The 13,181-nt window shown below is 35.8% G+C and overlaps 1 protein-coding gene across 4 annotated transcripts in view; it reads right to left on the reverse strand.

The window, feature by feature from the left end:
- The window catches only part of KIF2A (kinesin family member 2A), a 59,844-nt gene that overhangs the window by 18,726 nt on the left and 27,937 nt on the right, over positions 1 to 13,181 (reverse strand). For all 4 annotated transcript variants that reach the window (XM_050913480.1, XM_050913478.1, XM_050913479.1 and 1 more), the window contains exons 7-14: positions 12,092 to 12,187; positions 11,247 to 11,301; positions 8,266 to 8,428; positions 4,181 to 4,271; positions 3,969 to 4,032; positions 3,460 to 3,551; positions 3,075 to 3,217; positions 2,137 to 2,341 (exon numbers count right to left, since the gene is read on the reverse strand). In XM_050913480.1, coding sequence (XP_050769437.1) covers positions 2,137 to 2,341; positions 3,075 to 3,217; positions 3,460 to 3,551; positions 3,969 to 4,032; positions 4,181 to 4,271; positions 8,266 to 8,428; positions 11,247 to 11,301; positions 12,092 to 12,187 — 909 coding nt within the window. The remainder of the gene's footprint in view (positions 1 to 2,136; positions 2,342 to 3,074; positions 3,218 to 3,459; positions 3,552 to 3,968; positions 4,033 to 4,180; positions 4,272 to 8,265; positions 8,429 to 11,246; positions 11,302 to 12,091; positions 12,188 to 13,181) is intronic.

Here is a 13,181-nt window from a genome sequence, read left to right on the forward strand (position 1 = left end):
GCTCAGAATAAAACTGCCATGATACAGAACAGAACAAACACAAGGGCAAGTTGGCTTTAACTAAAGTGATTATTTAAAAAACTTATCAGCTGAATTTTATAGAATGGACACAGCTCAGATAAACAGAAAGACTGAAGCTTGTTGAATGTGAATTTCACATGCAAATGCTAAAACGGACTCAATATTTATAGGTGAGCAAGGCAGTGCATTCCCTGAATTTTTTTAATTTGTACATTAATACTATACTTACATAAGGAGAAAAGCAGATTAGACAGGAAGAGGGGCAACAGATTTTCAACAAGTGACATTACAAACTAAAAACAGTAACAAATGTGTACGTTGAATTACTGATATGGCAACCAACAAGTTTAATTAAGCTATTTTAATTTACTATAATGATTTTTAGTTTGCTTACTCCTGAAAAATTAGAATTGGATTATCTCCTTATTAGTAAAAGGATTATAGGAGGACACTGCCAGCTTCTAAATTAATTGAGTTTTTAACTACTTTTGCTTTTCATCACAGCTCAGAAAACCAGGTAACAAAATGACAACACTACTTCCACGTAGAGACATTACAGAAATAACTTTCTGTACCAAAAATCTGAACAGGTTAAGACAGGACTGATATCCAGATGCAAACAGCAAATCTTGGATTAGCACCAAAGACCACTTCTCAGAACATACTAGTTTAATTAGAACTTGAAAAGATCTTCAAGAGTCTTGAATACAAATGGAAAAAGCTGTGTAATGTTTTTGAGGATAGATGAAAAATGGAAAACTAACATAACATTGAGAAACTTATATCTTGTTGTACTGGTGTTTAGACCTCTGCAAGATCTCCACTTATTTTTATTTCCCCTTCCCCATATAATTTAGATCACAACCACTAGTACAGCAGCAGCAGAACCTTTCACTATAATTAAAAAGACAAGTTGTATGAAAATGAACTAAGTATGTTGTATGGGTATTGCACTGAAGGCACTAGCCAGTACAAAATCAACCAGTAAACGGAAAAAAAAAAAAAACCCAAACCCAAACAAACCAGCTTTATTCAATTACATTTGGAAACAAGTGATAACATCAACACAATGTTGCTTGCATTATTTACTTTGATGCTAAACCAAAACAGGCCACAGTTTTGGAACTGCTGCTTCCAATTTTTAAACATGCCATACAATTTTGTAGCAACACTTTATACGTTACAATTTTCTGGTGTTTTGTGAGATCTGCTTAGAGTCAGATACAAGTCTTCTCCCAAGTTTATACGAGGGACAAAAAAGTAAACACAGTGATTTTGGGGTTCAGATTCTTTATATAAAACCACAGCGCTGGTGCTGAGAGTAGTAAACCTAAGCAAAACTAATCAACAACAGAGAGAAGTTCTGAGACATTCAAAACTACTGTTTACCCAGTTGAGACCAAAAAATTACTTTCCCTATTTAGACTGAACCTCTTTTGAGCATTGTAAAGCAAAAAAAAAAAAAAAAAAAAGGCATATGAATATTTAAGTAATATTTCTCAGCTCTCTTGATGTGTCCTGGATTAATGTATGAAAATCTGTAAAGAGACTGTATCAGACAATTTGCTATAAAGAAGAGCAGTCAAAAATGGATTCCAATTTTCAAGGGTTATTTTAATCTATTTGTTAGTTTCCTGGATATGTTGCTCTTGTGTTGCTTTAGTGAATTAATTAACAGCAGTAAGTAACTATGTCGTAAAGGTAACTTTATTTTTTATTTAAAAAAAAAAAAAGAAATAGTGAGATAAGTCAGAATATTTCCAATTAGTATTTCAGACCTTGAGTACCAAAGTAAGTCATCTGTCCTCCCACTTTAAATATATATCAGAAAAGTCTTCAAATTGAACCACTGGGGGCTTTTTGTTGAGGTTTTGTTTGGTTTTTTTTTTAAACTACATGCAAGTTGATAGTACAACGTTTCTGCAATGTTTCTACTTGGTAATTACCAAGTATTTCTTCAGGCATTTAGAGGAAAAATCAATACATTATTTTACCTGTCACATCAGTAGACAATGTAGACAAGCAAAGCCTGCGAAAACACTCATTTTAATAGTCATTGCTATTATACGTAGAAGGCTTCCACCTACTCAAAGGCAATGGAAAGATTTCAGTTACCTTGAGTGCTAAAAGGCTCTTGTTAATTTCCGCACCTTCCAGTCGCGTCTGCCTATCTGCACTGGAAGTATCTGCTCCTCTTTCATTGCCAGCCAAATCAATCAGAGAAAATTTACCATGCAATTTCCCTTTCCTTCTGAGAATAATCTGAAACACCGCATGGCTTCGAGATGAGTGTGCATTTGCAGATGTCTGGCCAGATGTCCTTTAAACAAAAGGAGAGAAGGGAAGGACATATGAACAGGCGAAGGACCAAGTGTTGAATGCACTAACCTCAAAACGTTAGTTTTTTCAGGGCAGAGTCCTGTATTTTCTTACATGTGTTGACAGCATGTCTAACGTTCTTGTGGACACTAGAGATACAACCCTAATAATTGGATGTACATAGTACAATTATACCTCTTTTTCCACCTCTTCAAACAGAAATGGAAGATTAGTAACATTTTACCTCCCTTTTAAAAGCAAGAATAATCAGATCTTCAAAGATTTCAGATTATCAGAGAGCTTACATGTAAAATGCTGATGGCATTTTGATCTGATCAGGCAGCAGTCTATGCACAAGGCTAATTTTAAAAACAATAAAGCTGGATTCTTTAAAAAAAAAATTATGCTTAACCTCTGTCACTATGTATCAAGGCCTTTTAGAGCTGAAGAAGCTGGCAGTATTCCAGATTATAAATGATGTGAGTTTAAGTCAGTAAGCTGCTTACATAATGCATGCAGTTCACATCCTGTAAAAAAATCAGTTATTTCTCTCTAGGAGACAGAGCAACTCTAAATATCTTTATTTAAAAGGTAGGCAGATTCCTTACTTGCAGCCAACATCATCAAAAAACCCACTGCATATTAAAAAGCCATCACTATGAAGAGACCCCAAAAAAATCGTGTTCTGATTCTTTAACATACAATGAAAAACTGGTATAAGCTATGGGAGATACCTGCAGCTGTTGCCTATTTCAATAAGCTTAAGAACATCTTCAACACATTTCACTTCCCGTTCCTGCAATCCCACCACCTGGACTTGCTGTTTACCATCTTCTAACACTCTTAATTTTGTCTTCCTGTTCAACAAGTCAAAAACCTTAGGGAGGAGGGGAAAACAGAACAGTTAAAGAGGAGCTTTAAAAGACACTTTTGTTTCAAATCCCATATCAAAATATGCAAAGCATTCCATGGAAAAACATGATTGGAAGGGAATTATAAATAATGATTTGAAATAAAGCTTTTAGTACAAAGATTAAAAAAATCTTTTATGTGACAAGCTCAAAATCTTGTTTGTGAAACAGAAATTCCCCCTTCCTCAGAGAAAGATCAGGTACTTACCTTGCCACTGTAGATCTCAAAAAATGTTGCATATACTTGAAGTTCTAACTTCTTATAGTTTGGTTTCTTTAGCATTAAAAAGACATCTCGAGCTGTGAATACATTTCCAGAATAAAAACAAATCTTGTTATGTATTTTCATTTAGTGAAGACTGATTAATGCGTAACAGTCTATTTTACAGCATCTCTCATATTTTGCAGATATAATAGATAGGGTCAGTCAACCAAGTCTAAAACATTGCAGTTTAAACTGCCACATTACATCGGAAGATGCAGAAGACCTTAAAACTATAATTAATCATCCGTTATATTTATCACATTTTTGAAGTAATCTATATATACACATTTACTTTACTCTGTAAAGACTACACATCTAGGAGCTACTTTTGATGTTACCAAAGCTCCACTGTAATGCAAAATATGTAGACTCTTATGTTTGTATGACAGGGAGTAGAAAATTTATTCATCTCACCTAATCTGCAAAAAACCAACAGACCAATAAAGTCTCACCTGCAAGTGCATATATTCCTTTAGAACAATCTTGATTCTTTCCTGAAAAGTCACCACCCATAGTCTAAATTAAAAAAAAAAAGAAAAAAAATCAAAAATACACTATAAAAATCACAGAGCTGTAACTTAGGTATTTGTTACTTATTAGAACTTATCTAAGTGTGTCACACATAAAAAGAAGTGTATTGCTGACATGTAGAAGAAATACTTACATGGGTTTTTCCACTGCCTGTTTGCCCATATGCAAAACAAGTGGCCATTCCCCTTTCAAATATGGTCTCCACTAATGGTCGAGCTGTAAACCTTAAATGCAAAAAACAACAGTACTTAAGAAACTGAATTACTTTAAGATGCCAATACCACAAGGATGCTATCAATTTTAAGGCCAGAAGTGACAAAAGTGGTCCTGTACTTCGAGAGGCCAAAGGACCTCTCTACATTAATTCCTGAACTAAAGAGACTACCGGCTCTAAGGCATTAAAATATCCCAAACAATCAGGTAAAAGCTATAAGGTCTCTCCCATTTATTTTACAACAATATTATCCTCCTTTAAACCCTAATAAAAAAAATTTCCTTGTTTTAATGACAGCACAGCTTACTACACAGATTCTGGAGCTCCCTAAAGAAGGCAGAATTAGAAGACATCGAACAGTGGAGCAGATAAATACTTAGGTTTTGCCAATGCTAAAATTCTGCTATAGTTTTGTTTTTGGTTTTTTTTCCCTCCCCAAATCAGCTTCTGAGATTGAATTTAGAAGACAAGTGGCCAAAACAACATTGCACGTGTTAATGTTTTGAGAACACGCATGAGAAAAAGCTCAAGAAAATAGATACCCAAGCTCTTCAGAATGGAAAAATCTAGTTATCCCTGAAGTATTATTTGATGTGTCAAAAAATATTATCCAAAGTATCATTTTTCTATTTTAGAGAATTAATTTTTACTTTTAAAAAACTAGAGTTATTGTTCCTACTTCAGCTGCTTATCACCATTTTTTCATGAAAAACTCCAAAAGCAAAGGGTAAACTAATGGAGGGTTACCAATGGAGGTAAGAGTCTCTCTGCAAAAGTCTCTCTTTCTAAACTTTTTCCAGGTACACATAAAGTACCTTTAAGTGACAGAAACAGGAACAATTGTTGACAGAAACACAGAGGTGTTACAACCTCCTTTCATTCCACTTTGGAACAAACACAAGATCACTTACGAAAATAATATGGTCAAGATGAGCCATTCAGCAACCAAGGGTTAAGCAAAAATCTAAGTTTAACTGAATTGTGAATTTTCATCAAAAATATACCAGATTATTCCAGTTAGCCTTAGTCTTTCTTTTTTCCTTCTTCTAAACATATACCTCCTTTGTCCTTAAGAGGATAGACCCATATTTTGATGTTTGTTCTTTTTATATATAAAATACAAAATTTCACAAAGCCTATCCACCTAAGAAGCACAGTCCATTATCTCTGTTTAATTGAGTTTGAAATTAATTATTTTGCTGATTTATAAAAAAGGGACTTAATTATATCTTTTTTAAAGTAAGGCAAAATACAAACCTATCTAGAAAAGTTTTCATAAAGCATTATACAACTCCAAATGGCACCATGCCAAAACAGTCCAACCTTACTTTTACTAGAAATTTTATTTGCAATCTTGATCTTTCAGAAATGTAAACTCTCGTTCTCCTTTAAAACTCAAAAGGCATACCCACTCAAACTAGTGCGTGTTTTTTAATATTAATGAAAACTGGCAACTCACTGTTGCAGCCCATGGATTCAAAAATACTTAAAATACAGCTTAAGCAAAATAATAATAATAAAAATTAAAAAAGAGTAGTACTTTTCTCCCTGAAACTGAAGAACGTTTTTCAGTATAGAAATACAGTGAGTAATTTTAGCATACTGGACAAAACTGGAGTAACTTGCCACACTATTGTTTTCCCCACTGTGACCCTGAAGTTCTGGTGAGAGCAGATGACAATACCTATCTTGCTCTTACTTCTGTTGTTACAGGAGGCCTCAAAGCAGATTGCCCTTCAAGTAATAATCATTATTGTGCCATATGAGGGAGAAGGAGAAAGCCTGTACTGCCACACAGCCTAGAGGTTTACTGTTTCAGTATCAATACCATCCTCTTTCACTATTTTCCTGCATTACCATTAAAGTGTTACGTAAGTCATAAAAATTGTCTGGAGAAAACTCAATAATAAAATACAACAACACTGTATGCCAAAAACACCCCTCACATTTAAACACTATGCTCACAAAGATAAATAATGGGAAGGAGGGAGATTAGAAGAACTGATTGTTAAGCAGGAGGAGAACTATTGCGAGAGGCACACATCACCAGCTAGATCGCTCTCCCACAGCTCTTCTGTATTGAGAAAGAAAAGATGCTACCAGTAGATAACCATTAGAGACAGAAATCTCCAAGGGCACAGCTTTGCTGTTTAGAAGTCTTTTGTTAGTGTAAACTAACAGACTACACAGATTTTCCTTTCACCACCCTTCTCCTCCTAATTATATCAAGCATAAGACAGAAGTTCTAATTTTCAAGGCCTTTTAATAATTCTTTTACTATGAATTTTCTGTTACCCACCGACAGGATGTTAGTGTCCAACATCAATCAGGACATGATGCTAACTTTCACTTCCTAGTTGTTGGATTAAAAACAAGAATTAAGGTATTTCTCTGTCACTACTCCTCATGACTATGGGAAGCACTTTCCAAGCATAAGGAAAATTATCTTCATCAAATTCCTTTCTGATATCAATATTCCCTGCAAAAAACTTCACAGTATTGAGACTGCATACCAAGATTATGTCCTGTTGTGGTGTCTAACCTTGCCTGCTACTGTATCTACTCCATTTAGTGACTTGTACAAGGTAAATAGCTACTTCTAAACATGTTTTTAAAAGCGCTGTATGCATTATTCTGTGCCAGCTGTGGAAGTGAAACAGAAGAATAAAGGAGAAAACGGAGATCCAAATATCTTGGGGCTGAAAGCGGATGTGTGTCTTTGTTGCTGTTGTTTTTTAAATCAGAAAGATTCGGCATTTTGAGCAAGACAATTGTCCTGGTTTTGGCTGGGATAGAGTTAATTTTCTTCTTAGTAGCTGGTACAGTGCTGTGGTTTGGATTTAGTGTGAGAATAATGTTGATAACATGCTGATGTTTTAGTTGTTGCTAAGTAGCGCTTATCTTAACCCAAGGATTTTTCAGTTTCCCGTCCTCTGCCAGCAAGCAGGTGTGCAAGAAGCTGGGAGGGAGCACAGCCGGGGCAGCTGACCTGAACTAGCCAAAGGGATATTCCATACCACAGAACGTCATGCTTAGTATATAAAAGGGGGGGTGTTGGCTGGGAGGGGCGGATCGCTGCTGGGGCATCAGTCAGTGGGTGGTGAGCAACTGAATTGTGCATCACCGTTTTTTTTTCTTTTTCTTTTTTTCTTTTTTCCCCCTCTTCTTTTTTTGTTATATACCTTTTCATTAAACTTACTATTATTATTATTATTATATTCCACTATTATTATTGTTAGTATTATATTTTACTTTAGTTATTAAATCGTTCTTATCTCAACCCACGAGTTTTACTTTTTCCCCAATTCTCCTCCCCATCCCACTGGGAGCCGGACGGGAGTGAGGGAGCGGCTGCATGGTGCTTAGCTGCTGGCTGGGGTTAAACCACGACAATAACTTAGCTCCATGCACATCTGTGTTACATCAGCCAGACTGCTTCCAGCAGCCAAGCCAGCTCAGGTATCTCAGCAATACAACAATATAACCTCTCTCGTTTTCTTTGTACTCTTTCCCCACCCTCTCCTGATTTGCTTCCATCTCTTAATTATCTTATATTCAAACTGCAAGCTCTTTGGGGCTGGGGCTGTCCTTTTCTTCCAAGTTTCTTGAAGACCAAAAGCCATGACTCAAGCTTCCTTAGGTGCTGCATGCACACTAATTAATAAGACAATAACCCTGAGGCAAATGGAGAGCTCATGAAGTTGTTCAAATATTCAGTAGCTGAGGAGGCAGGCAACACACACTAGAGCCTGGAAACCAGGAGAGCTTGAAGGAGGACTGAGAGCAGGACTGAGGTCAACGGAGGTGGAGATGACATTGCAGGTGAAGAATTCAGGATAAAGAGTTAAAACAAAAGTAAACAGGCAAAAGAATGGAGGTAGCAATATAGATATCTGGTAATACAGAGAATAGAAGTAAAGTCCATGACCAAGGTAAGCCCACAGTTATTGACATGGGAGATAAATGAGAAAAAAGATTCACCAAAAAAAAGCATATCCACATACCTGTAAACCATTTCATTAGGAGCCGTGTCATCAAAGGCATAATCAAAACGAAAAGTTTGGTTTTCTAGGTACCTTGTTAAATCCACCTTTTGTTTTGGTTCATGTACCATCACAACATCTTTACTAGGAATTGTTATTACATCAAGGTCTTTCATTAAAGTTTCTATAAAATAAGTGAAATACATATTCAACTAGCAACACATCATTATTTTTTACATTTTTTCATTGTTTACACTCTTAAAACATCTCAGATAACACAGCTTCTCCAAGTAACAACACTGCAATGGGTTTGGGCTTCCGATGCCTAGATACTAATCTACTAAGTAAGACATTTCATTTTCGAAGTCTAGTCATCCTATCCCACCAATTGCTAGAAATTAAAGAGAGGTTGTACAAAGCTGATTAGAAAAACTAAGATCATGAATTATAGCACTATCATTGTAGCTTGTTATGTATTCTATAATAACACCTTCCACGGATTTGAGTTCTTTTTCCTCAGGGCTTCTATACCGTTTTACAGATTACTGCCATATCCTTTGAGTTTTTATAAGTACCTTCTCTACTGGAGGAACTGGGTGCTGACAGTCCTATACTGCTTGGACTGTCAAACTTAAAACACAAAGAAATTAATATCCTTATGATAATCTGCTTTATTTTAAAATTTTACCTTTTTATTTTCCCTAAATCCTTAATGTACAGTCATATGCTCATAGCTTTCAAAAAGAAATATTTTGCTTTCATTCTACACAGACATTTTCATTTGTGTATTCCTCCTGAAACCTAAAGTATACATCTTTAATACAGAATTTCTCTAAAGTGAAATCCTTTCTAAAAATTACCTTGTAAGCAGAAAAAGCTGAAAATGCTAATGATCCTTCCTATCACTGGGAATGAACAAAAGCTATCTAGATGCGATTTCAACAGTGAGATCCCAGGTTATAATTACTACACAGCACTACAAATTACTGCTAATTGTTGTATGAGATATGAGTCAGCAAAACAGAGAACCCAGTGATCCATGATATGCACAAAAATAAAGATCCTTTGTGTGTACGCTCAGGACCATTAATGTGACCTACTTGTATTTCTATGTAAAATTTCTTAAGGCATGCAGTTCAAGAATTTGATGTGGCTTTATACAATCAGATAGAAATCTTTTCATCGGTTAACATACTCATCAAACTGTACAATGGTTACCATTGCATGACATTACACACCAACAGACATGCATTCAAGTCACTATATAATCAATTTCCAACTGCACTGCAATAAAATAAAATTCAATTATTCTGCAGTAATCACAGAGAAGAAATAAGGAACAGTGACGAAGAGAGATGTATGATGGCCAATTCTCTGCAGCAAAAGCTTTTTAGTTTAAGCAGTCAAAAACTCATTTTTCTTAAACAATTGTTTGGAATAAGACATTTACCTGCTCCCAGCTATTTGTTATGACAACCTGTATTCCTTGGTGATGAACATTTGGAATAGTGTCTCTGAAACCCAGCATACATTTCTCAATTATAAATATACGTCACTGAAATAAAATCTTAAAATGTCAATCTGAACACCTACTTCCTGCAAAGTCAATCCACAGAATGATTGGTACTGAGAAGACCTAAAGATTTTGGTGATAATTCTGTGTTTGTGAGACTGACAAAACAAACTAATTTTATTTTTTCTCTTCAGGGTGTTACACACTAATATCTTTGATTCTTTTATACTCTTCAATTTTAAAACATGGCATAAGAAATACTGTTTACTGTATGAAGTGTGTGTTTTCAGAAGATTGTATCATGTGGGTACTTGATTATCTCTATGGTTCATCCCCTGCATAGATTATTTCATTAATACCTTTTTACTATAGCTTATTCTTAAAAATGCAAAATAACTTTAGTGCCAACCTGATTTTTACTTAGACACTCATCTTCCTACAAACACCTCTGAACTATTTTTTTAATAGCTCCAAACCACTAATATCTAAGATACGCAACTTCCACAAAATCAAATCCTAATTCTGAATCCCAATTCATGACCCATGACAACTTGCTCTCATTTACTGTAATTTCACTTTGTCCACCTTCAGTGCAGGTAGAAGGTGACGTTTCCCCCAATTGTATCAGATTTCTAAGTCATATTTTATTAAAGATAACCGCCAATGCTGAAACAGAAATTCAGCTGCTACCAGACTTGTACGTTGAACGCCCTTATTAAATAGGATGTGCAAAATAGTTTCAATTAAGCCATTTTTGAGATTATGCATTCCTTTCAGATCAATAAAAGAAACAAATACAGGGAATAAGAAAACAGTAAAAGTAAAAATGAAGGAAGAAAATAAAGTAGGGGAAGCAGCAACATGGAGGGAAAAAAATAAGACAAAAACTAATTATATACTGGTATCAACATATGTTTTCCCTTTCCTATACAATTCTCCCATTTTCCTCTGGATATGCTTCATGTAATCCTCAATGCGTAGTTCTGACGGTACAAAAATAATAAATGCATCCTGTGTTGTTTCAGAGTCAGAGCGATGCTCTTTGAGTCCTTTAGCTAAACAAAAGATAATTGAAAGAGAAGGAAAGAAACATCTTTCAAAACAAAAGTCAGCTTACTTAAGCACTGGATTCAGACAGGCTGCAATCCAGAAGCACTTGCGTTCTTAATTTCCCACTGAAAGTAAAGAACTTCATGGGAAGATTGGGATTTAACTGGAGTTGAAAACCTGAGAGGTTTTTTTGGAATACAGACTCCAGTCTGATAAGCAGGCATTAAGAAAAAAAGTTGTAATACTAATCACATCTTAAAAAAGTCACTAGGGAGTCATTCCAGTACCTAATAGTTTTTTAAGTGGCATTTCATATGCCCTAGGGTATCTTGCCCTTTCACCTTTGATCAGTATTTCTAGATCTCTTTACCACAAATATTATTACTATCAGAAGCAGCTTTTCAGAGAAAAAATTCAGCAAAATCTTCAATGGTCATACCTTTTTTATTGAGTGGTCGTTTTCGTACACAAACACATATCCTGTGCTCATCAATCTGCAAAGGCAACAATCTTTCAGTGAACTATACCCCAATTCCAGTTATACAGTATTTTACTTTATTTTACTTCTATTCTTGCATTAATTAACAAATCATTTAAACAAAGAGAAATTTCCAAGACAGCGAGTCATCTGAACATGTAAAAGCCCCCTGTGTCTGCACAACAGCCAAGAACCCAAAAGGGAGAACCATACATTAACAAAACTCCCTGCAGACAGTGATCTAATCCTGTAGAGTACCAAGTACATCTTGGAATACTGCAAGCAAATCCAGCCCTAACAGGGTAGATACGCTATTGACAGAAATTATCACAATCTCTGATTTCCACAGTGATCTGATAATCTTTGTCATTTAAGGATTCTGCTCCTCTGACTTCTCTGCAAGCCGTAGGCCCTCATCACCTTCAAAGATCAAATAGTAATTTTTATACTTAACAGGGTTTTCCAGAGAAGCTTAATGGTTTTGTGTGCACATCCCCTAGCATCCCAGAAATTTTACAATACAGAGGCTGAGTGACTACTTAGTACATATTGGTATTATTTTATAGTAAAGATATTTAAATGACATAACATAATTAACAATGATTTCGTAACCTAGGACTTTCAATACCTACTAATTTCAATATCATCAAATTACTGAAAAAATAAACCCATGTTATAATGAATACTAACATATATTAAACTACTTATTTTTCATGTTTACAGACAGAAGTATACATTGAAAAAATTGAAAACACATAGCAAAAATACAGAAGGATAAAAAATTTTCATGTTGGTGGGGTACTTACAGGATCTGCAGTTGTCAGTGGTCTGTAATCCAAACTTCCCCTGAAATCTCTTATCATACACATAATTTCATAATTTGGGTTTGTAGCATCAACATCCTAGGGAAGTAAGCAAGAGAATTTCTAATATACTTTTTTCCTGAAATGGACTAACTTCAGTATCTTCTGTATTTATTTATAAGAAAAATACACATTTCTCCAAAACACCAGAAATGTCTCAAATGCAAGTTTAATGCCTTTTTCCATTCTGATGTAGCTCATTTACTGATCATAAAGCAAAACAATTATATGCTTTCTGTTTCATGTTTTTGGTTGGCATGTAATAGAAAATACTTTTTAATTGAGGACTCATTAATGGTCTACTCAAGAAAGAGAAATGACTCCCACCTTCGCCAGAATCTTCACACTAAAGAAACACCTCTGAACAACTGCACAACACCAGATAGCATATACAGTCAACGCTTCTTAATCTGAGATAAGGCAGTCCAACGGACGAATGGATACACTCCATCACACAGGTACAACACACTCCACAGTGGACAGTGCAGGCACCCCTGCCGCTCTAAACCCAACCCTGCTGGATCCAAGTCGGTTAAAGGAGGTTGATCCTACTACTGGTCCTGAGTTAACTCCTAGTTATTTGGATGCACTGGAAACTCTTCTAACACTCCTGGACCCCCGAAAAAGCAGAAGCAATCCCAATGATGCACAGTAGGCTACATCCAGGCTCAGAAGATCTCCCATCCCTAAACCTGGAGCCATCAGTACCAGAGCAAATGGATATGTAAGAGGCCATGCATGGAGCCCCTCCAAGCCTTGCTAAGCCTGAGCCTACTGTGAGCTGAGCTGGTTCTCCACAGAATCGATCAAACGTCCTTCCTGTCACTTCTCCCCACAACTGTCAGTTTTTACACCATTTCAGGACATGCTGCTGATGCCATACATAGTCAGCTCTGGTGCTCAGACCTTATTAAGTTTTGCATGGCTCCCCTCAAATGATATAAAACTCCTTCTGGATCCCAGCTGGTTATGGAAACAGCATAGGCGCTCTCAGAAAGCACTGCATTGGGGTTAACAAGCTGAAAGGGAGCCA

This window comes from Gymnogyps californianus, chromosome Z (assembly GCF_018139145.2).
Source record: "Gymnogyps californianus isolate 813 chromosome Z, ASM1813914v2, whole genome shotgun sequence".
Lineage (NCBI taxonomy): Eukaryota > Metazoa > Chordata > Aves > Accipitriformes > Cathartidae > Gymnogyps > Gymnogyps californianus.